This window comes from Bidens hawaiensis, unplaced genomic scaffold, assembly GCF_021521415.1.
Source record: "Bidens hawaiensis isolate Kalapana, Puna unplaced genomic scaffold, B.hawaiensis_p1.1 tig00057505_1, whole genome shotgun sequence".
NCBI lineage: Eukaryota > Viridiplantae > Streptophyta > Magnoliopsida > Asterales > Asteraceae > Bidens > Bidens hawaiensis.
Window position 1 is genome coordinate 1 of NW_027500367.1, and position 24126 is coordinate 24126.

At 37.3% G+C, this 24126-nt stretch overlaps 2 protein-coding genes and 2 pseudogenes across 3 annotated transcripts; 3 read left to right on the plus strand and 1 right to left on the minus strand.

Annotated features, from left to right (window-relative positions):
• The first annotated feature begins 477 nt into the window (after positions 1-477).
• On the plus strand, positions 478-1575 carry LOC143601894 (putative glucan endo-1,3-beta-glucosidase A6 pseudogene; annotated as a pseudogene).
• Positions 1576-4414: 2839 nt separating this feature from the next.
• LOC143601889 (putative acyl-activating enzyme 16, chloroplastic) lies at positions 4415-9541 on the plus strand. Of its 2 annotated transcripts, XM_077079169.1 has the most exons (16): positions 4415-4525; positions 4746-4833; positions 5084-5295; positions 5611-5729; positions 5901-6050; positions 6234-6301; positions 6440-6545; positions 6968-7126; positions 7283-7336; positions 7754-7834; positions 7926-8063; positions 8143-8302; positions 8367-8446; positions 8594-8739; positions 9131-9188; positions 9427-9541. In XM_077079169.1, exons 2-16 carry the CDS (start codon positions 4751-4753, stop codon positions 9517-9519), a joined length of 1707 nt encoding a protein of 568 aa, XP_076935284.1. In that variant the 5' UTR covers positions 4415-4525; positions 4746-4750; the 3' UTR covers positions 9520-9541. The 2 variants fall into 2 exon arrangements, with proteins under 2 accessions (XP_076935284.1, XP_076935285.1); XM_077079170.1 differs by lacking the exons at positions 4415-4525; positions 4746-4833; positions 5084-5295 and adding an exon at positions 5356-5494 and having other exon boundaries at positions 5535-5729.
• A 2586-nt stretch (positions 9542-12127) lies between these two features.
• Positions 12128-13970, plus strand: LOC143601895 (pentatricopeptide repeat-containing protein At4g14050, mitochondrial pseudogene; annotated as a pseudogene).
• Positions 13971-14150: 180 nt separating this feature from the next.
• On the minus strand, positions 14151-17061 carry LOC143601890 (heat stress transcription factor A-5-like). The gene is made up of 2 exons (XM_077079171.1): positions 16840-17061; positions 14151-15357 (listed from the first exon to the last, which is right to left on the minus strand). The coding sequence occupies exons 1-2, from the start codon at positions 17059-17061 to the stop codon at positions 14257-14259; spliced, it is 1323 nt and encodes a 440-aa protein (XP_076935286.1). The 3' UTR covers positions 14151-14256.
• Positions 17062-24126: the final 7065 nt, after the last annotated feature.

A 24126-nucleotide genomic window follows, 5' to 3' on the forward strand; every position in this document is an offset into this window, starting at 1 on the left:
CGGCATGTTCCGCCGCCTTTGGTCGGGGTGTGACAGAATTCGCGTTGATTCGCCGCTACAACACCCGGATTTTAGCGTCCGATTTTACCGTGCAACGCACGGGGAAATCGCTAGTTACATTAAAAATAGTTTTGTAGTGCTTAACCTGTCTATTTTATCACATCTACTTTCATACAACACAAAAGTAAAACCAAAACATTCCTACCACCTATAAAATAAATGAACACAACCAAACTTTAACCTTAACCTTGCTTACACTCGTTCAACATTTCTATACCTAAAATATTGTGACCATCTCAAAGGTCTCCTGCACTTATAACCTTTACTTTATCAATTCTAAATTACATTATGAATTAAAAATCCAACCATCACAAAGTTCATTGACACTTAACACAACTTATGAAGTTCAACAATCACTATTTATAACATAATCATTTGTACATTAAACTGTATCATATGTTAGCATAATATTTTTTTCATATGGAGAATAAAATTTTCCCCAAGTTAGCTCTTCTTTCACTCTCTTTCTTGTATCTCTTTGTGATTTCACGGGCGGTGGTATCGAATGGGATCGGTATAAGCTATGGCCGGCTAGGAAACACCCTTCCGTCTCCAGCCAGATCCATTGAACTCCTACAAAACATGAATGTAGGTCGAGTCAAACTTTATGACGCTGACCACGAAATACTCCATCTTCTATCGGGAAAGAATATTAGTGTCGCGGTCACAATTGCAAATGACGAAATCTCAGGAATCGCTGCAAATCAACACCTTGCGGAGCAATGGGTGTATGAACATATCCTAGCTCACTATCCCAATACTAAAATTCAGTTCGTGCTCGTTGGCCATGAAGTTTTCAGCTCCATTAGCACAGATCAAGATAGGCAAATAGCACGCGATCTTGTGCCTGCCATTCGACGGATTAAGAGCACGATCAAAGCGCAAGGGATTCACAACATTAAAGTATCAACACCTCTTGCAATGGACATGATGGGAATAACATTTCCACCTTCAAATGGAAGCTTTAAGCCCGAGATACACGAACTCATGGTACCGTTGCTTAAGTACATAAACGGGACAAAATCATATTTCTTCGTAGATGTTTATCCTTACTTCGCATGGTTCGAAAGTCAAGTCATGAATCAAACAAGCATAAACCTTAATTTTGCATTACTTAGAAGTGTAAATGAGACCTACACCGACCCATATACCGGGCTGGTGTACACGAATCTCCTAGACCAGATGCTTGACTCAGTGGCTTATGCAATGGCTAAACTTGGATATGATGATATAATGCTTGCTATTTCGGAAACAGGCTGGCCACACGCAGGCGAGTCTGGTGCAACTCCAGCAAATGCAGCTGAGTACAACAACAATCTCATAAGGAAAATGTCTGCGGTCCCAAGTGCTGGAACTCCGGCCCGACCCGGGGAGGTTATGCCAACTTTTATATTCTCATTGTATGATGAGAATCAAAAATATGGTCCAGCTACTGAAAGACATTGGGGCTTGCTAAAACCTGATGGGAGCCCTGTTTATCTAGTGAACATAACTGGGAAGAGTATAGCTGATTAGATATACAAGTGATTCGGTTATCGTTCATCGTCGAATAATTCATAGTAATCGATGCAATATAGTCACTAGAAGTAGTTTATTCACTTTCATACATTGATGTAACAGTTTTATAACATTGTTGTATTGGTTTACCATTTTATATATTTGATACATTTATTATGCATTCTTTTTTTCAGCTGTATATAAGTTTTGATAACCATCCCTTAAACTTTAAAAATAAAATTATTTTGTTTTAATTAAATAGAGATCACATGCAATCTTTACTCTACACCTACTTGCATTAAAATCACCACACTTGCATTTCACAGGATTTAAGCCCACAACCATTTAATTAGGGAGTATAGCACCATACCACCCGAATTTCCCCTTGAACCAACAAAAACATATGAGCAAACTAGTTTGATGTTATTTTTTTATGTATATAACATATACATTTGTAAGTATAAACACATACTTAAAATACATATTTAACAAGTCATCTTTTTTTTTTCTTTCTTTTGAACGACCAACGAACCTCCAAATGGGCTCCTGACTAAATTCATTACATCGGGATACACTCGCCTTTTGATCAGGAGAAACCATCACCTAACGCCAACACCTGTAAACACTCGCTCGAAGGTACGACAGTGCGGCGAGATAAAACCTGTTTGATTCAAGGATCCAGCTAGTGAACGTCAACTACTTACCTAGTCTCCCATCATCACCCAATACCGTCAAAACTAAATAATGGAAGCACGAATGAAACCTGAATCACATAAAACACCAAGTCTCTCTCTTACCACTTTACTTCCACGACTACTAGAAAACTAGATCAGCATAGAGAAAAATAAAATGTAAATCATAGGAAAATAAAATCGTTGGTTGAAACCAATAATTGTCTTCATAAAAATGAATATTTTTTTTAAATAAATAAATTTGTCTTGACTTATCGGGCAATGTATATATATAATAATATTAAATTAAATGGTAACCGAATTTCTCCACATCTACAATGCCGAAACCCCTGCCGGATGCTACAATGTTATCATTTTCAGTTTCTTTGTAATATTCAAAGCTTCACACACTAAAAATTCATACACACAGCATGATAGATACGATACTACTTCACAGAGGTCTCTTCAGTCCTTTATTATTAATTCAACCTCCTAATTCCATGTCGGTTACAGCATTAAACGCCATCGTTTCACCATCATATTATCACGTCAACGGAAAAGTCAACGCCGGACGTTTATTTTTCGGTGCTCGTGATCGTGTCCGTCGGTGTCGAGTTTATTCCGAATCTAAGGTGTCCGAATTACTCTACTCTTTTTATGATATGATTAATTAATTTGTGTGATTACTTTTGATGTTATATTTTTTTATTTTTATTTATATTTGTTTCCTCCATTATTAAAATAACTAGGTTACTTTAGAGTTTATAGGCTATGAATTATATACTACAACTATTAGTTAATTCAAGAAGTCTCTGTTATTGGTAAATAACTTGACCTGATGTAACCGTTAGATCGCGACTGATGTTAGTGATTTGAAGCTGATTATATTTAGATTGACCTGTTAGATCTGGTAATTTGACAACTGCTAGACTCGAGCTCGGCTCGTTTTGACTTACGAGTGCTCAAGCTTGAGCTTGACTCGGCTCGTTTTGACTTACGAGTGCTTGAGCTTGACTCGGATTGTGAGTTGTTTTTTCAAGCTCGAGCTCGGCTTGTTTATACTTATTAATTAATATACATTTTAAATTATTGTTATGTCTAGTAAGCTTTTAATATTATAGGCTAAGAATTTTATAGTACAATATGCACAAGGGGGATTGGTTAATTCACGAACTCTGTTATTAGTAAAATTTACCTATCTATGCCAAAAGGACAATTAGGTCATTTTTGTTCAAATTTTGATGTCAGTGATTTGAAACTCACCTGTTAGGTTTGGTAATTTGAAACACAAATTGTGTTTTCTCGAGCTTGAGTTTTTCGGCTCGTTTTGACCTCTTTTTTCTAAAGCTCGGGCTCGGCTCGTGAATCATTTTCTCAAGCTCGGGCTCGGTTCGTTTATTATTTATTAATTTATATACATTTTTTAATTATTTTTATATATTTGAGAAAAACTCGAAACAAGCCCAAGCTCGGTGCGAGCTCGTGTACAGTAACTTAAACGAGCTAAAGCTTGGCTCGAGCTCGGTTGTGTATTGTGATTCGAAAACTGGTGTTCAAGGTCCAAACACCGATTGTGTTTTGTGCTCAAATAGTAAATTAGCCATGTTAAGTCTAAGTGTCTGATGCTATTGATTGAATTTGTATAATATTAAAGGAAGAGTAGCCGTATGTGTTTAAAAATGCAGCAGGTTTTACCTCTTTTTTTTCCATTTCAGTTCCTTTTTAGTTTCATGACTGTTTCTTAGAAGTTTATAAGGAATATATAGTAAGCTTGTATTCATGAAGATACGGATATTTTTAATATAATTCTGACTTTAGGCAGAAGAAAAGCAAGTGAGAAAGTATTCACCTCTTCTTGAAAGTCCTTATCGGTCAGAAAACAATGTATCAACTGCAGAATTGAAGGTAATTCCTGACATTTGGAGGTATGCAGCAGAAAAGTTTGGTGATCGGGTTGCATTGGTTGACCCACATCATGATCCGCCTACAAATATAACTTACAAGCAGGTCTTCTTCTCATTTACCCTTTTTTTTGCATATCTAATCTCTTTTCTTTTTAAATGTTTCATTCTTGCCCATTGGCGAGGTTCATTTGGTTCCTCTCCTTTTATCTTAAACAGACAATTTTCCTTTTTCGTGCAACTAACCTGAACCTTCACTTTTTTGATTATGAAATTTGTAGGTGGAGCAGGACATTTTAGACTTCTCTGAAGGTTTAAGGGTGATTGGAATCAAGCCATGCGAAAAGCTAGCACTTTTTGCTGACAATTCTTGTCGATGGCTTATTGCTGATCAAGGTGGATTTCATTATGATAATAACTAATTCTTGTAGTAACTTTATATCTGGAATGCTTTTATATTATAACTGATCCATATTCAATGCATGATTATTTCTTCTTATTCCTTATATCATAACCTTGAAATTACAAGCTACATGTGTAATTTAAAATTTATGTCGTGCTAACAAGTCAAATTGAGAAATTGAATGTCTAGTAACGCTAGCAAGTTTGGGTGTAGGTATTATGGCCACAGGAGCAATAAATGTTGTGAGGGGATCTAGGTCATCCGTGGAAGAATTGTTACACATTTACAATCACTCTGAAAGGTTCGCATAGTTATTCCCACTTTTACTTTTTGATAATCAAGTGGTTTATTTCAAATTTCAAACCTGATTTAATTTCGATTGATTTAAGTGTATAGCAAGTATAAACTGTATAAGAACTACTGTAAATAGATAAAGAAGTTATGTTATCTTGCAAAAAGATCATGTTAAATAATTAGCTGAGATAGCAACCTGCAGTCAGTTATGCTTCAGAATAGCATGAGGTTATTCTTTTGTATTATTTTCATAACAGTGTTGCACTTGCTGTGGACAATCCTGAATTATATCACCGGATGGCAGATGCCTTTAATTCTAAGGCATCTGTTAGATTTGTTATTCTACTTTGGGGGGGAAAATCATCCATATATAACCATGTGAAGGAGGGAATTCCTGCTTATACGTACAAGGAGATTATAGATATGGGTCATGAAAAGCGCGCGGGTTTTGTTGATTCACATGATGCCTGTAAGTCAATTTATAATATCTACTAGCTTCGAGTTATTGTTAGAAAAGGGTTGTGAATTTTGAGTGAGAAACATCTGTATTCTAGAGCTAGTTCTGAATAGTAGGAGCTAACATTTGAAGTCTGAAAGCATATTCATTAAGACTTTTTGGAAAGTGAATTAACTGATAATTGAAAATACAAGTTTTTGTGTGTGTGTGTGTGCTGATTGAGAGAGAGAGAGAGAGAGAGAGAGAGAGAGGGAGGGAGAGGTAGAGCGAGTTATGCTTTATGTAATTTACTGGAACAGCACATTTTACTGACTTGTGAATCTTTAGATGAAAAGTATGTTTATGAGCCCATCAAGTCTGATGATGTTGCTGCTCTTATATACACAAGTGGGACCACTGGCAACCCAAAAGGAGTAATGCTTACACATAATAATCTTCTGCACCAGGTATAAATGTGTATCTTTTGTGAGGAAGTTCTGTCAAAATTAGAGATGGAAATTTGACCCAAGCATATTTGTATTTCTACCTTCAGTCAAAACAGTTTGCATCTATTATTATTGCATCCCTTGAATGATCATATTTTCATGTTAGGATATTCTGCTTTCATACTTCTCCAGGTTCATAATTTGTTCGACATCGTCCCTGCTGTGCCCGGGGATAGATTTCTAAGCTTGCTTCCACCTTGGCATGCATATGAACGTGCGTGCGAGTATTTTATATTTTCTTTGGGAATTGAGCAAGTATACACCAATATCATACACTTGAAGGTATTTTCAGATTTTTGTTGGAATTCCTTATATACAGATAATAGAATTTATATTATACCATGCTATTGTCCTGTGATCCTGAAATATGCTGTATTTCCTTAAAATAAGTAATTATTCTTCCACATTTGCTGATTATACACCCACTCTGTTCACATGCCTTATAATACACAGTTGTTGTTGTAGGATGATTTGCGGGAATATCAGCCACAGTATATGATTTCTGTTCCTTTAGTATTTCAAACTCTGTACAGGTAAAAGCAATGCGATATATTTTATTTGCTGACTTTGCTTAAGGATTTAATCAAATGGGGTATTAGAAGGACTAAAAAAAATCTTCATATATTATGCTTTTCTTGTTCAATTATTGAAATATGGTTCCTAATCTGCAGTGGGATCCAGAAACAGCTATCCACCAGCTCAGCTATCCGTAAGTTAATTGCATTATCATTAATAAGGATCAGTATGGCATACATGGAGTTCAAAAACATCTATGAGGTTCAACCTTCAGCATCCTATTGACTTTTGACTTCTATTGTTTAGTGTTCATGTAGAGGTGGCAAGATGGTGGGTTGGGTAATAAATCGGTTCAGGTTGAAACTGATTATTTTTGGACAGTTTCTGTAAATGGTAACATTCACATTCATATATGCTTGAAAGTCGTCCAAAGTCCTTTTTAAAAAATGCATACAACCTTGTAAATGGTGTTCTCAATGACTGAATTATTATTGTAATTATATTGTTTTGGTAAATAATTAGTCCGTTAGCTATTGAGAAAATGAGTTAAATATCATTAAAGGTGATCTGCTTCAAACAGCACTAAATCTTGTCTAGTGTAATAATTTTTTTTTACATTTAAGAAGTTACCTTTACTTATTCGATAATCTTATATTCTAGTTTCTTTTCATATTCACTTGTAGGGTAAGTGTTTGTCAAGAAATCAGAAGCGACCTTCTTACATTGCTGCAATATTAGACTGGTTATATGCACGGGTTGTTGCTGCAATTTTGTTACCATTGCATTTATTGGCAAATAAAATTGTATACAGTAAAATCCACGCATCTATTGGGATTTCAAAGGTTTTATATACTACTCTTCTCATGCCCCTTCAGTTTTTTCAAGTGTTTTGAGTGAAAACACATTTTATTTATATGCTTCAAGATCTGAACACTTTTGTATAGCTATTTACTGTTGTTGAGAATATTACTGATCAGGATATCTGTTACATTGTACAGGCTGGAATATGCGGAGGTGGTAGCTTGCCTGTACATGTTGACAAATTTTTTGAGGTTAAAGCTTAGATTTTTAAATATTACCAGTATTGATGGCAAATTTGACCCCTTTACTTATGCATCAGTCAATTTGGGTTGTGTTTTATCATAATCGGGTCAATAGAAAGTTTAGCTAAATGGCTAACATGTCAAACGAGTCTATTTTAATTCATACAAGATCGCAAATCCTTCCATTCAATGATTCCGATGATTATCATAGTAACAGTTTTTTTTTTGTTTTTTGTAATCCTAGCTGATGTGTTACTCATATACCAAAAAAAAAAATTGTGTTGGAACAAAAACGTTTTTTTGAGTCGAGCTAGAGATGTACATCTTTTGTTCTTTTTCCAAACCGGTTGCTGGAACTGGTTTGAGAAAGTCTAAAGGATTGGGTTTGACTTGATCAGGATTGACCGGATGCTGATGTCTTTACAGGCAGTTGGCACAAAAATCCAAGTTGGGTATGGATTAACAGAGTCATCTCCTGTTGTAGCTGCCAGACGACCACATTGCAATGTAAATACACCAATCTAACTGACATTATAATAGTATTATTTTTTTTTCTGTAAGCTGGAACTATATGACATCATAAATGTGACGTTTGAAGGTTCTTGGGTCAGTCGGGCCTCCAATTCGACACACAGAAATCAAAGTTGTAAACGAGGAAACGGGTGAAGACCTTCCTCCGGGTTCAAAGGGAATTGTCAAAGCTAGGGGCCCACAGATCATGCAGGGTTATTACAAGGTACCTCAAAAAAATTATATAATGAATTTTTTTTGTTTTAACTTATAGTGATTAAATGTCTTCATCTTTTCATAAATAGAATCCAATTGCAACAAACCAAGCTATAGATGAAAATGGTTGGTTAAACACTGGAGATATTGGCTGGATTTCCCCTGTTCATTCAGTAGGACGAAGTCGTAATTCCGGTGGCTTTATTGTTCTTGAAGGACGTGCCAAGGATACAATTGTCCTTTCAACAGGTAATTATGACATGATATTTTCTTTTTGTTTGCATTTTCTTATTAGGTTGAATATTTTTAATAGGTGAAAACGTTGAACCGGAACAGCTAGAAGAAGCTGCCATGAGAAGTAGTTTGATTCAACAAATAGTTGTCATTGGCCAGGTAACACCCGACTAAATTTGGCGGGTCGATAATAGGGCCAAACGGGTCACCATATTTTCATTTATTTTATAAATAACTAATGAGTTTGTTGGCATTTACATACGGATAATACTTATTTACATGTGTGATATCACAAATGAAAACCAGGATCGACGTCGTCTTGGAGCTATCATTGTTCCAAACAAAGAAGAAATTATGCTGGTATCAAAAAAGTTGTCGGGTTCAGATTCTGATGCGGTTGAACTTACCAAGGTGAAAATAGCTGGCTTGTTATCAGAAGAGCTTCGAAAATGGTAATAAAAACTATTCGTTGCGTGATCAAATGTTTCAGGTTGGCGGATTGTTGAACCCGAACACAACCCATATATTTGTTCATGTCAAAGACATCAACCCTAACCTGAACACAGTTAAAATCGTGTATCCCAAACATGACCCATTTAATACGTTTATCTAAAAGAAAACAACTCGGCGGGCTGTAATCAATCTGTAAAAGCATTGATCGGGCTGTTGGGTTGTAATAAATGGATTAAATGCGTTGTAAACAGGTTGGTGGTTGACATGTTTAATTAAACGGGTTGATGGGTCAACCCATTTAACTAAATGGGTTAAACAGATCAACCTGATATCGCGACCCATGACCTGCTTATTTTCGGGTTGTATAACTGGATTCATCTCTTGATACAGGACCTCAGATTGCTCTTTTCAGATCGGGCCTATTCTCGTCATTGATGAGCCTTTTACGGTAATATGCCTTCCTGCTTTAGTATACTCCCTTCTTAACTTATGTATTTATGTAATGAGTCAAACTACCCATTTGACTCGTTCCTTTTTTTCATTTCTTGTGTTTGACCCGTTGCATCAATACATAAGTCAAGAAACTATCACTTTTTAATTATTTTTTATTGCGTTTTTATAAACTCCTCACAACGTTTTGTCGATGTTGATTTGATGACAACCTGTCAACCCATATGGAATTTCAGATCGATAGTGGGTTGATGACTGCGACCATGAAGATCAGGAGGAACCAAGTTATGGAACTATATAAGGAACAGATAGATGATTTATACAAGTAATCTTTAAATGGCTATTTGGCTAAATGTAATGAAAAATAAATGAATTGTAATTTTATTCTCTCTCTCTGTTTTTTTTTATTTACTTATTCAAATTATCATTGTACCATAACCATACATTTCTAAGAAAAGGTATAATAGTTCTTTTATGTTGTATTTTAATAAGTAAATAATAGTTCACATGTCATTTCCTGTGTTAACTACGTATTTCACTTCTAGCTAGATAATTATAGAAAATGTACCAAAAGCCCGTGTTTACAAACATTAGAATTCAAATATTAAAAGGCGAAAGAAGTTTGCATCGACGTGCTTACACGCTCCGCGGAATAGTAACAAGAATTAAACACAAAGGTCGATGGAGAGAGATATTCAACCACGCGTCAAGCATTTCCTAAACATTCCGAGAAGGTGGATTACAAAGAACTTTCTAGATCTGGTATAAAAAGGAAGAATCTCACCAGAAAGCACTTCCAACCAATAGAAAGTTGGCAGCGCATCGTCAACAGTTCTACACAGTACAAATGTCGCCATCATTCAGCTACCTTATTCACAAACTTTCCTTAAGCATGTGCAAGCTCTCAGATTGGTAGATTTCCTGACATGGCAGACGACTCATACATTCTCTTCTCCCATCTGGCTATAAATACCACCCAACCTCCAACGGTAAAAGGATCTTTACTCTCTCGTGAGAACGCTTACTAGTGCTCCGCGATAACTTGTGTTCAGCAAATATTTAGTCTTTAGTACTGATTCTCATGCCGAATGGTGGTTAGAAGAAGACCCGCCATCTTTTTTTTTTTCTTAACAAGCTCACGGTGTTCTGTTTTGTAGGTGTGACTACTCGTATCTGCTGGCTTATACCTTAACCCCGTAGGAAAGACTAACCTTAACCTAAAGACTAAATAATTATGCCAAGGGTTAAACTAGTATTTCTTTAGATATAAAGAAATAATAACTCAAATAACACTCAAAAAAAGTAGTTCAAAGTTAAAAGAATAACTTTGACGTACTTTGAAATTTAGACTATACTACCAACAAATAAAAAGATATCATGTCAAAATACATTTTTCTAGCTTCTCTAGATTTATTGTAACATTTTTGACTTTGACAGAACTTATCAAAGTGATTCTGTGTATATGATACGACATAATTATGTGAGTTTGAGTTGGGTCTAAATGATTTGAGTTAGTTTTGGTCAAAATTGCAAGCGTTTGGGTAATGTTCGAACCTACTTGACAGGGTCCACTAGCTAGTTGACCCCTTTTCTAGATTTTTAGATAAATTAAATATATTTTGTGATAACTTAAATCAGCCAAGTATTTTATGCTAAAATTTAAAAGATTAAAGATGAATATCGGTTATTTTCTTTCTTTCTTTATTCTTTTTCTTTTTTAAGGATAAAGAGATATAACTTTTGTATTTTTTATTTTAATTTAAAGTGTTCTTTTGCAAAACATAATATTATAGATTAAATTATCATGCTAAACGTAATACCAACCGAAAAAAACTTACATCATGTTCAATTCGTGTATATGACATGATTTCCTGGTTATGTAGGTTCACCTTGCGAACATAACTCGTTTAATATCCCTGATTACATAATATAATAGTGTATGCTAAGTTCAGAGTTCTTTTTAAAAAAACTCGAAAACACAAACACACGGCACATTGGCTAAGGTGATTTCACAGCGGGGTAAACTTTTTATTTATTTTGTGTTTTGTTGTCTCATTGCTTTCTAGGTTTCAGTACTCGGGTTCGTTAAACAACAGACATTCATTTCTTGTAAATAAAATGATCTTTTTTTATTTTCTAAAGAAAAAAACCTCAATTTTAGTTTTTGCTTTGCCCTTTAAAAAAGGTTTACGGCTTACGGGTAAGGTTAAAATAAAAACCAACTTAAGTTGTGAAAACTCTTGAAACTCGTTCCCAACCACATGCTTTTTATTAAACTTTAAATCTTTTGGTCCACAATTAAAGTGAATAAAAAATACAAATATAAATATAACTTTTTCTCTCTCCTGAAAACATATATAAAAATTAGTAAAAAAATGTTAAAAAATAGCAAACAATTTTTTTTAGTTTTCGATATTTTGTATTAAATGTTACAACATATATTACGTGTGTAAAAAAAAACAAAAAAAAAACGATGTTACATAGAGTTTTCACGGGTTTTCACAACTCAAGTGGGTTTTCATTCTAAACTTCCCCTACGGTTTACCTGCTAAAAATTTCAACCCAACACAACACGAAAATTCTATCCTTTGGTTATATTAAGAAAAAAAAAAATCTTGGGTTAGAAATGGAAATAAAAATATATTAATTTTATTACAATTCTTATAAAGTATATATACACACAAATTTATTTAACCTTTTAATAGTACTACTTCTCATTAAAATCAAAACGATTACAATAAAGTGGCATGCAAACGGACAACAAGCTGCGCCGCAACCCCCCTCTGAATAGCAAAACCAATTCTACTAAAAACAAAGCGTTGGGTCATAGGGTACGAAAACGTACTATGTACGACACGCTTAACCCTGTTTAGAAAATTCGCATCTTTCCGGCCAGAAACCCAAATGGAGAAACACAGTACTACTAATCTGACATGAATGCATCACCATCTACTGCAATCCCTTCGCCATTGCGCCACCACCAGCAACCTACATTCCGGCAAGACCCTCCATGCCCACATCCTCAAGCTGGGTCTCGACCAATACGGAGCCTTGCCCAACACCCTGATCTCCATGTACGCCAAATGCGGCCTCATCAAAGACGCCCACCAACTGTTCGACGAAATGCCTCAACGAGACCCGGTCTCATGGGCATCCATTCTCACCGCTTTCAACCGAGCCAACCTCCCCACCCGTTCCATCTCCATATTCCCCAACATGATTGTTCGTGATCACTTGCAGCCAGACCACTTCGTTTTCGCTAGCTTGATCAATTCTTGCGCTGCGGTTAACGCGTTACATGTCGGTCGTCAAGTGCACGCCCAGTTCGTGCGGTCTCGGTTCTCATCGGATGATATAACGAAATCTTCTTTAGTTGACATGTATGCAAAATGTGGATTAACAGACAGTGCACGGGCGGTTTTCGATACGATTAGTTTTAAGAATACGATTACTTGGACCGCTATGATTTCCGGGTATGCACGGGTTGGACGAAAGTCGGAAGCTGTTGACCTTTTTTTTAAGAACATGAAAGTTCAAAATCTTGTTTCATGGACTGCTTTGATTTCTGGATTGATTCAAAGTGGACATTTTGTTAGTGCACTTCATCTCTTTACTGAAATGAAAGAAACCGGGATCAAAATCACTGACCCGTTTATTATATCTACCGTTCTTGGAGCGTCTGCTAATCTTGCAGCGTTAGAAATCGGTCAGCAAGTCCACTGTTTGGTCCCAAAGCTCGGTTTTGAATCGAGTTTATACGTCTGCAATGCGCTTATTGACATGTATGCAAAATGCAGTGATATAGTATCAGCCAAAACCGCGTTTCATCATACGATTAAAAAAGATATTATTTCATGGACTTCAATAATTGTTGGGCTCGCTCAACATGGAAAAGCTAAAGAAGCGTTGTCACTATATGATAACATGTTATCTACTGGGCTCAAACCGAATGAGGTGACATTTGTCGGGTTAATATACGCTTGTAGCCATGTCGGTTTGGTTGACACGGGTCGTGATTTGTTCAAATCTATGGTGGATGATTACGGGTTAAGCCCTAATCTTCAACATTACACGTGTTTAGTGGATCTATACAGCCGATCGGGATACTTAGATGAGGCTGAAAATGTACTTGACACCATGCCGTTTGAGGTTGATGAGGCGGTTTGGGCTTCTTTGTTGAGCGCGTGTAAGCGATTCGGGCGAACCCAGATGGGGATTCGGGTTGCTGATCAGTTAATGGAGTTGGGTGTTAAAGATCCATCAACGTATATACTTTTATGTAACGCATATGCTAGTGTCTTCATGTGGGAAAATGTAGCAAAAGTTAGGAAATTGATGGCTGCTGGTTATGTGAAGAAGGAACCGGGTTATAGTTGTGTTTATTTAGGGAAGGAAAGTGAGGTTTTTTATGCGGGTGAAACGGGTCATCGGATGAAGAACGAGTTGCGGGTTTTTCTTGAAGATTTGGATGAGAAAATCAGGAAAATTGGGTATGTACCTGATGTTAGTTATGTGTTGCATGATATGGGGAAAGAGGAGAAAGAAAAGCAGTTATTTTGGCATAGTGAGAGGCTTGCAGTGGCTTATGGGCTGCTAAATGGGGTCCCGGGGTCTGTGATTCGGGTCGTGAAGAATCTTCGGGTTTGTGGAGATTGTCATACGGTTTTGAAGTTTATAAGTAGTATTGTTCGTCGGGAGATTGTGGTTCGTGATGCGAGTCGGTTTCATCATTTTAAAGATGGCAAGTGTTCTTGCTCTGATTTTTGGTGATCAGTAGTGATCTGTGGTCTTGATTTTCAAGTTACTGTATCATTGTTTATTATATTTTGAAATAATATCTACAGCTTGAATGGAACAAAACCAAAATTTTGCTTAAACATTTAAAGTCATAAAATAGTCAAGCTTCCTCCAAAATACATAAATCAAATCTAACTGAATTCACCAACAGGCATTGAAAACATAAATAAGTTTTTAGTCTGCATCTTATTCAAGGTAAATATAAAATCCATATATAGACTAATATATAAAAGTCTATACAAAATGAGAATAACCTGAACACTTCTATCTCAAAGATTCAGATTCCTCATGTTCCTGGAGTTCCCATGGCCCGATCTTCTATCATCTTGTTCATATGACGCCATCGACCTTAAACTCGAGCCTGTTTCCTCAACATCCGACGACCCTGGCCTCTCGGTTAAAAACTGCTCCCAAAACACATCATTAACCCGGCCCTGAACACTTGCAGGAGGCACCGCTGCATTATTATTATTATGATCATCACGTGATGAAGATACCGTCACATTTTGACCCGAAGGTTTTCCAGCACCCTCAAATGATTCAGGAATTGCCACTGTATCTTGACCCGAGTTGACTTGAGATACACAAGATGCTAAAGTGAGATTCAGCTGACACGATAAATGACCCTCGGGATCTTCATTAGCATCCAAACACGGGCCGGTTTTTTGCATGAAAGAAGATTCCATGTTAAACCCAAAGGATGTGCAGGTATCTGAAAGCTCTTGAGGCCCGCCAGGTGTCAATTCGTTACTCGTTCTGCAGCCTTCGGTTAATCTGATTTCACCGTCTTCATTTGAGCTTTGAGTACTGTTGGAAACAATATTAACATCTGAAACGGCGGGTGATAACTCAAGCCTAAGCTTGTTTGAGAAATCATGATGAAAAACGTTCCCGAAATCGGGCCGAGACGGGCTTTGGTTGTCTACAAGACTATCTTCCGGTGAAACCCGAGACCCAGGCAATCTTCTTTTCTTATTTTCAGCTGAAAAATCCATGGATTCGAGTTTTTGAGCGAGGCGTTCGACAAATTCAGGATTTTGAGATGCTTTGTTTAAAAAGTCTAACAGCGTGTCCTGTTTTTGCTCCATATTGTTGACCCGTTGAGTCAAATCTTCGAGTTGTAGTTTGGAAACGGGTTGTTGTTGTTTAAACCTTAAAATGTTCTTCTCGAGTGATGCTTTTTCACGTGTGAGTGTGTCGATTTGCTCCTCGAATGCTGCTCGTTCAGGGTCGGCTGTTGAAGGTTGAGGGTTGTTACTGTGACTGTGAATCGGTTTTCTTCGGTGAATGTTTTTCAAAAGATGTTTTTTATCTTTGATAAACTCTTCATTGGCAAATTCCCATCTTTCAGGATCAATCTTTCTAAAACCCTGTAATATTAGTACTTTCTTAGTAATTAGTTATTACAATTGAATGTAGATTGTTAATTTGGTAACGTGTCATTGATAATTATGAGATGCAAGTGAATCATTATCTTCTCTTTATCCTGCACTTTAATTACCCCAATTAAGCTTATGGATGTGCATGAAACCCAATAAACCGTTCCGAACAAAAATAAAAACCGACGGTTTAGTTCTATGTTTTTTTAGAAACCAAACCGATTTATAAATTATAGATTGTCGTCTTTCCTTTTTAATTTTTCATTTTTTTTATTTTAAGTAATTTATACGAATTTAATAAGTATGTAGCTCAAATATTTTATCCCAAATGTATTTATTAATTAACATAATGATTTAGGCCGAAATTTATTATATCGGGCCAAGTTTTTGATTTTCGGCCCAAAATTTTCAAGCTCAAATGGCAAAACCGAAACTCAACAGACTTCAAAATTTTGAAAACCAAAGTTTCGCTTTTTGGTTCGGATTTAGCTCAAAACCCACCCAAACCAAACCGTGCACACCCCTAATTACTAAGCGTACATATTTAAAAGTACCATTAAACTCAAAAGATTTCCATGTCAATTTGTACGGTAATCCACTATGGTTTCTTCATTACTGGACCACAAGCACACTAATTAAGATTAATCAAGCTTCAAATCATATCTAAACTTCCAATTCTTCAATCATAGCACTAAACTTTCTTAAAAAAACTCAACTCATCTCTCAAAAACAATCCATCAATCAAAAAAACAATAATTTCCCAGGGGTGTGCAAACGAGTCAGACCCGCTACACCCGGCCTGAGCCCGGACCCGTTTAGTGGTATTCTCAAGACCCGGGAACCAACCCTATTGTAGATAACCAGGTCCGGCCTCACCCGGTTTATGTAAAGAGAAAATGTTCAGACTCGCAAGACCTGACCCGGACCTGGACCCATTCATTGATATTCTCAAGACCCAGGGCACAACCCTATTGTAAATAACCAGGTCTGATTGGTTTGGGTCCCGCGAGTCTTACCCAGTTTATGTATAAGGAGAAAATGATCATACCGTGAGACCTGACCCAGACCGTTTATTGGTATTCTCAAGACCCGGGACCCGACCATATCATAAATAACCAGATCTGATCGGTCGGGTCTTCTGAGCCTTACCCGGTTTATGCAAAGTGAAAATGCTCCGACCCGCGAGACCCGGGACCCAACCCTATTGTAAATAACCAGGTCTGAACGGTTTGGGTCTTCTGGTCTCACGGCTCTTACCTGGTTCATGCGGAGAGAAAATGGTCAGACCAGCGAGACCCGACCCGGACCGTTTACTGGTATTCTTACGACCCGGGTCGGGTCTCGCCGGTTTTACCCGGTTTATGCTCACCCCTAATTTAAACACTTGATCGAACGATCTACTAACAAACACACCAAATCAAAATCAAATTACTGAATTAGATCAAAACTATTAACAAATTAACAATCTCATACGTAAGTATTGAGCTGCCTAATGAAGCTGGAGAAGTTATTATGCTTGAAATACGTCGGCAACAACATCCGAGCAAACTCCGGCGGATTCCACACGACAAAACTGTTGCCTTTAGTACTCCACGACACAACTTCATCGGTAACGTTGTCGTCCACCATCTCATACGTCTTAATAAGGAACGGCGCCGGTCCGCCGCCGCCGGAAGCCGCCTGATTTCCGTCCATGAAGCTTCTGGAAACCCTAATTGAATTCAAGTTGGTAATAATAACAATGATGATGATGACAGTTGACTATTTACTCATAGTCGTGTTATTATTATTACTGAGTATTATTATTATAACAGCGAAACGACGTCGTAACACGTGTAAACCGCCACCTCTAGTTTTGGTTGTGACATTTTAGACCCTTGTAAGTTTAATAATAGTTTAGGGGGTTAAAGTGTAAGTTTGAGTTTTTTGTTTTTACTTAAAAATGTACCATGCACACAGTATGGTATTATACTGACATGTTGCTATCATACTACAAAAATTAAAAGAATTTATTGGATTTTTAAAATGAGCATGCTTATCATCACGTTATTTTTCAATTGATACTAGAAAAAAATAAAAATAATGCACACGTTATTAGACACCAACAAAAATCGAAATAGGTTTTTAACGTTTAGCACAGTTCATATATTACACAGTTGACCCGAACAAGATCTGTTTGATATATACTATATAGTGACTAGAATATGACTCATTTAGTTCGTGATTTAGTTTGAAAACCGTTTCGCATTTGCTTTTTTCTTGACCAACGGTTCGTGGAGGAGCATGTGAGAAAAGAAGATTAACGGATTATAGTTTGTTCTGTAAGACCAAGTGATTAGCAGATTAGTAGTTAAGAGTGCTTGGAAAATATATATTCTTTTAACGTTTTTATCCCAAAGTAAAATATATTGTAACCACATCATATATTTTCATGAAGTAGCGTGACCACATTTATCTATCAATGTTCAGATTTTTTTTTTCTTTTTTTCTTTTTTTTTTGCTAGTGGTTACAAATGCATCACCAAGTATTTTTTTTTTTTCAATAGATAAAGTTCGTTCAATGGCCAAAGACCACTATGTACGCTTTGCATGATGTATTTCCTACCATAACCATTTTGTGTGTGTGACTGCTTAGCCCATGGGATGTAGACAGCTTTTGAGGAACAGGTACGACAAAATCCATACAAATTCTTTTTTTTATATATATATATTCATATATTTTGACATTGCATTCATAGAAATTTTGGCATCGAACTCATAGAGAACCCAAACTTAAGTGATAAACAATAGGTCGTCCATTCCTCAATATCTGGTTTTGTACGACCCGAAACTGGTTATAAGCGGTTAGTAACGTTGGGGGACCATTTCCAGCCAGTTTTGTTTTTACCATTTTAACTTCATTTTAAAAGTAATTTATTTTAGTTATCTTTGTACAAGATTTAAGCAAATTTAAATGTTGGAAGTTTAAAAACAAAATATTACAAAACGGTTCCTCGTACTCGGTAATCGGTATCAAGCCCAACCCTACATTACCCTGTTAACATATGGTTAAGTTTGTTTGTTTTATAACCATTTTTGAACCCTACATGGTATTTTACCATCCTGACCGTATCAGGAACTGATTATGTCTAAAACCTGATTTTCTGCACTTCCTCTAGCTTAACCCAGTTTGATCCTGGTCAAACCCGATCGATTCTACCAATTCGTCGTCTCGTCTACTTGCGTGATTGATGATGATGCAACCCATAAGAAATTATAACAAAAAAAAAATGATATTTATCTAAAACTTAATGATTACTTTATGATTCTTCTCCAATAACTTGAAAGAGTGACATACTTGATTGCGATCCAAATAGTATATGTTCCAATTAACGGCATTCGCAAATTTCTACGTTCATACGATATGATGTTGCATACCTCATCATTACTTTTATCTCCCACTAGTTGAAGAAATGAATTGAAGTGTCCTCCTTTGATTACCATTATCAAGATCATGCTTCAATTCAAAGAAATCATGCCCAACCCAATGATAACCTTATTTGATGATATTATTGTAGAAAAAAATTCTAAAAAATAATTTAAAAGATAAAGTATTTTTGATGTTTTAAGTAAAGATGAGCTCAATACCTGTACTGGTACCGAAAATATTCAGTATTATACTGGTATGGTTCGGTACTGGTATCGAAAACAAAAAAATTTGATAAAATACTAGTACCAGACTGTACCAATCCTAAAACCTCAAAATGTGAGTACCAAATTGGATTGCTCTACGTTTTTATCTTTTCATATCCACTATCGAGATTGATTTGAGAAGATCACATATCTCAAAGGTGTACACCAGGGTTAGTCTGCACCAACCGTTAAGAAATTGCTAAATTACCGATGCGACATATCAAGAGATTAATATATGGTCTGCCGATTAGCTTGCTCACATGATGGGCATCAATTGATTTATTGACAACGTTTCTTTTAAAAAGGGCATTTAAAGTTATAATTTTACTCATTTCCGTTCTTCATCCAAAAAGTTTGACCTTTAGAGAAACCCACTTTTTCCATTCCGTAGCAAAAGCCGAGACATCCACCGTCAAGTTCCAAACTTGATGACAAAACTTATTTTGTGGTGAATAGCCCATCTTTCTCTAATGCTTTATTTCCCTTTTGTAAAAATCATATGTATATTTTTTAACAAAGGTCAATTTCACTTTTAATAAAAAAAATTCTAATTATAATAGAGCCAATTAAACGAGTAATAATTTGTTTTCAAACAAAATTTGTCCAAATCAATCCCGAAAACTTTTGGAGACACCAAAATTGGTATGTCTCCATTTTATTTTTATTTTTGAACTATTTAATATTTTACGTAATTTTATCTTTTATCTACAAAATTATAAATGAAGTGCATAAATAACCGGTTAAACCGATTGAATCATATAACCAATCAAAGAGTATAAGCCCAAACAATTCAACGGGTTCAAGATTTAACACTTTACAATTGATCATTTGCTTTTATTACCAACTGTTTCCTTTTTAAATTCCTTTTCACTTAAAATGTTATTTTAGAATAAGAACAAAAAAAATAAAGGTTGTAAATCATTTCAATCTGTCACACATCTCTAGTTTGCAACTTAGGTCGTGCCTAATAAGGACTCTTTTAGTTATTCTAGATAAGATGGGGAAGAGATATCGAAAAGATGTGAAAGAGAGATAATGTGTGGATCTTCATGTGTATAAAGTATAGACGATCAAAACCAAACAACGTGAGAGGGAAATGTAACATCTGCCCCGATCCGACCCGACCCAGGTACCCGTTTCTCTGATCCGATCTCTTTCTTTTATGATTTAATATTTATTTATACTTATATTTTACTTTTAATAATAATAATATATTTTCCTTCCCGCCTCTTTCTCTCTCTTTCTTTCCGCCGTCCCGTCTCTCTTCTTCTCTCTTTCCGCCTTCTTTTCCCTCTTGTCGCCGTCCCGCCCTTAAGCCTTGTTTCCCTCTTTTTCTTCTAACTCTTTGCTTGTCCTTTGTTCCTTCCCGCCTAAGGTTGTCTGCGCAGCTCCACGCGCCAGACTCCTTACAAGGAAGCCTGCGTGAAGACCATCTGTTCCAGCGATGCGCGAGACGAACTCTTCTCGCAGCGCGCTAAGAATTGTAATTCTTCTCGCAGCGCGCTAAGAACAGTAGTTCTTCCCGCGACGCGCTAAGGATTTGTAGTTCTCCTCGCAGCGCGCTAAGAATCGTAGTTCATCCCTCGACGCGCGAAGAATTATAGTTCTTCCCGCGGCGCGCTAGGAATTGAAGTTCCTCCCGCGGCGCGCTAAGAAATGTGATTCTTCCCGCGGCGCGCTAAGAAATGTGATTCTTCCCGCGGTGCGCTCAAGCCTTCTCGCGCTATGTCTTGGGTCATTTCTTCTGTTTAATCTAGCCGTTTGCTTTTGTGATGTCTTATCTTTTGAGCCGTTGACCTAATCTGCTTTATGTCTGAAAAGTTACTTTCGGTGCAGCATGCGCACCAACCCCATTGGTTGGCAGAAAAAGTGACTGACATTATCTTTGGAGATCTGCTTTTCCATGCTTGACCAGTACCTTTATCTGACCCGCCCATGCCTGTTTACTGTTACCTGTCAGCTTTTCCTTTGTCCCCTGCAGCTGCCATATCTTTTGATATCTTTTGCTTTTGGAATCTTTTGCTTTTTGAGATCTTTTCCCCTTTTCTAGGGATTGTGTTCCCTAGGGTTTCCCTATAAATAACAATAATCTTATTTTTCCTAACACATCACACACAAACACTTAATTTAACCTCCTCCTTGCTCTCTCTGCCGCCTCCCTCTCTGCCTCCGTCTTCCTCCCTGTTCTGCCCTGCTTTTCCGGTAATATATATATTATATATAATAATTTACTTATTAATTATGCTAACTTATAATCAAGACTTAAAACAAATCATTAAAACAATAATCTTATTTATAGGTTAACTTGTGCTTGTTTAAAGTTGGTTCTTGCTTTATCTTACACCGCATCGTTTATCAAGTGAGTAATCTCGTACCTAATCCCTTTTTGCTTTTAATGTTTTGGGATGTTCATGTGTTCATACAAACTTGGAGTCTTAAACTTGTTTATGAACTTTAGTCGCGCAGTATCCCATGTGTTGAGGACGTAGACTTGGCTGTTTATTTGTATGTGTGGATCATTAACCGTCTTGTCGGTCTATTCCGCAGTTCTCATGGTACCATTAGATGAACACGGGAGAACTATCGTTTATGGTTTTCTCTTTTGTTTGCACATGCACAGTTTGTCTTGTTTGTGAGCTCAATTGTGAGCACTGGCAGTCTATGAATCTTAGAGTTGATCCCGATCAGATTACACCCCTGTTGAAAACCAGACATACACATGTTGCGCGCAGATTTATTGTTATCTATGTATTGTATTAAACTTGATTTCTCACCAACACGCAAGTGTTTGACGTTTATTTTAACACATGTTCAGGTTTGCAGTAGCTGTTTTGGAGCTTGTGGACACGTAGGAAGTTTTCTTTATTTTGGACCTAGATTAAAATGTATCAAGACAAGTTTTTGCTGTTCGAATATTATGATTTATAATATATTGATTTATGATGATTTATGTTATCTTGTTTACTTTGTGCGTGCGCGAATGAATGTATTTATTAAATATTGACACCCAATAGTGTCACGAGTAATGAAACAATATGTGGCGCCCCGATGTATAATCCGCCTTTGGTCGGGGTGTTACAGATTGGTATCAGAGCTCCGTGACTTTAGGATAGGTGGTTAGACGTAACGGCCTAGAATACCTAAGAGTCCCTTCTCGCGCATGAGAGAAATCTTATGTTTGCGCGCTTATTGTTAATTACTCGTTGTTTATAAATATGCGTGCGCATACGCAGTATATGATTTTATGTTTTATTCCGCGATATTTCGATTTTTGTTGAATTTCGATTTTTATTGATTTTACTTACATATTCGTTTGTTGGATTTGAAAATCCGAAAAGTCATGGTGATACATGAATAGTTGATTTTCAATTTCCATTTACGATTATGTTCTGAGGTTGGAGACTTGAAAAGTCATGGTGATACATGAATTGTCAACCTCCAATACTCATCTTCTTGTATATTTTATATTGAAGATTGAAAAGTCATGGTGATACATGAATCGTCAATCCCCAATACTCGTTTGCTCGTATATTTTAAATTGGGAATTCGGAAAGTCATGGTGATACATGAATTGTCGATTCTTGATTCGAATTTGTTACCTTTATTAAGTCTGCATTTAGGGTCATTTATTTTACTTTAACTTTTGACAGTAACTGACTCCGCGAAACCAAGCTTTATAAGATTATACTTTGCGCTAAGATATTAACTAAAATTAAAACTTTTATAGAATGCCTCCGCTATCTCGCCATCTCAAGAAGAAAGAAGCCGCGCGCAGACGTTCGCTGCAACGTTCCCAGGAAATGGCCACCGCAATAGCCCAAGCTTTGAGCCAAAACAATACCAACACCTCTGGTTACAACATTAAGTCCTTTAACGCGGGTAACCCTCCAAAGTTCACAGGTCTTGAAGGAGCCACCGTGATGCTCCAGTGGCTTGAGAAAATAGAAAACACTTTCCTCCACACCCAATGCCCCTCAGACAGACGAACCCTGTATGCTTCCAGTGTCCTGGAATCTAGAGCGCTTACATGGTGGAATGGAGTAGCTCATGCGCGTGGCGCAGAAGCTGCTTCTAGCATGACATGGGAGGAATTTAAGGAAATTCTGACGCGAGAATTCTGCCCTCCCAACGAAGTTAAGCGCTTGGAGGAAGAATTCTGGAACTTGAAGCAATACAGCGGTGAAGCGCGCGAGTACGCGACGCGTTTCCATGAACTAAGCCTGCTTGTCCCTCACCTTGTTACCCCTTCCCGCCGAGCCATCGAGAAATTCCTTGGGGGTCTCCCCATGGAAATTCAAGATTCTGTATGGGCCAGAAACCCAGTAACCCTCTCTGACGCCATCGAGTTGGCCGCTGTGCTCAGCGACAACCCTGTCAGAGCAGGAACCCTGTTCCTGCGGGGAACTGAAAAGACCAAACTCACCAAGACTGTCCCTGAACCAACAGAAACCAAACCTGAACCCTCACACCATAACAACCCGAAACGTAGGCGCAGACAAGCTTACGCGCTTACCAGCCCGCCCATAGTCCAACAACCCGCCTACCAACCTCCAGTATACGCGCCTAACCCTCTGTCAGCCTACCCAACTCCCCCTATAGTCCACAACTATGCCTTAACCAATCCAGCACTCCCTGCCCCGCCAACTAAGAAACCTTACACAGGAAACCACCCCTTCTGCCCAACCTGTAGACTTCACCACCCACCTCAAGTCCCATGTCGACTTTGTAACCGATGTGGCCGCGCTGGTCACCTTGCAGAAAACTGTAGAGTCCTTTCCGCCAATCCAATTGCGCCGACACCACCAGTCTACCCGCAGAACCCACAACCAACCTACCAAAACCCACGACCCAGATCGTGCTTTAACTGCGGTGATCCCAGTCATTTCCGGAACGCGTGCCCAAGGCTACAAGTTCAGATTACGCAAGCGAATCCGGTGAACCAGATTTCAAACCAAGTGACACGCGGACGAGTTTTTAACATAACCGCGCATCAAGCGCAAGCGAATAATGACGTAGTTAATGGTACATTTTTGCTTAACGGATTTTATGCTTCTATACTTTTTGATACTGGCGCCGATCGAAGTTTTA

What these genes read in the sequence shown, in the direction of transcription:
- LOC143601889 (XM_077079169.1), top strand. Translation starts at nt 4,751, where the DNA reads ATGGCCACAGGAGCAATAAATGTTGTGAGGGGATCTAGGTCATCCGTG. An exon ending in AAATAGTTGTCATTGGCCAG is followed by an intron (nt 8,447 to 8,593) that starts GTAACACCCGAC and finishes AATGAAAACCAG; the next exon opens with GATCGACGTCGTCTTGGAGC. An exon ending in TCATTGATGAGCCTTTTACG is followed by an intron (nt 9,189 to 9,426) that starts GTAATATGCCTT and finishes ATGGAATTTCAG; the next exon opens with ATCGATAGTGGGTTGATGAC.
- LOC143601890 (XM_077079171.1), bottom strand. Translation starts at nt 17,061, where the DNA reads ATGGACGGAAATCAGGCGGCTTCCGGCGGCGGCGGACCGGCGCCGTTC. An exon ending in TTAGGCAGCTCAATACTTAC is followed by an intron (nt 15,358 to 16,839) that starts GTATGAGATTGT and finishes CTAATATTACAG; the next exon opens with GGTTTTAGAAAGATTGATCC.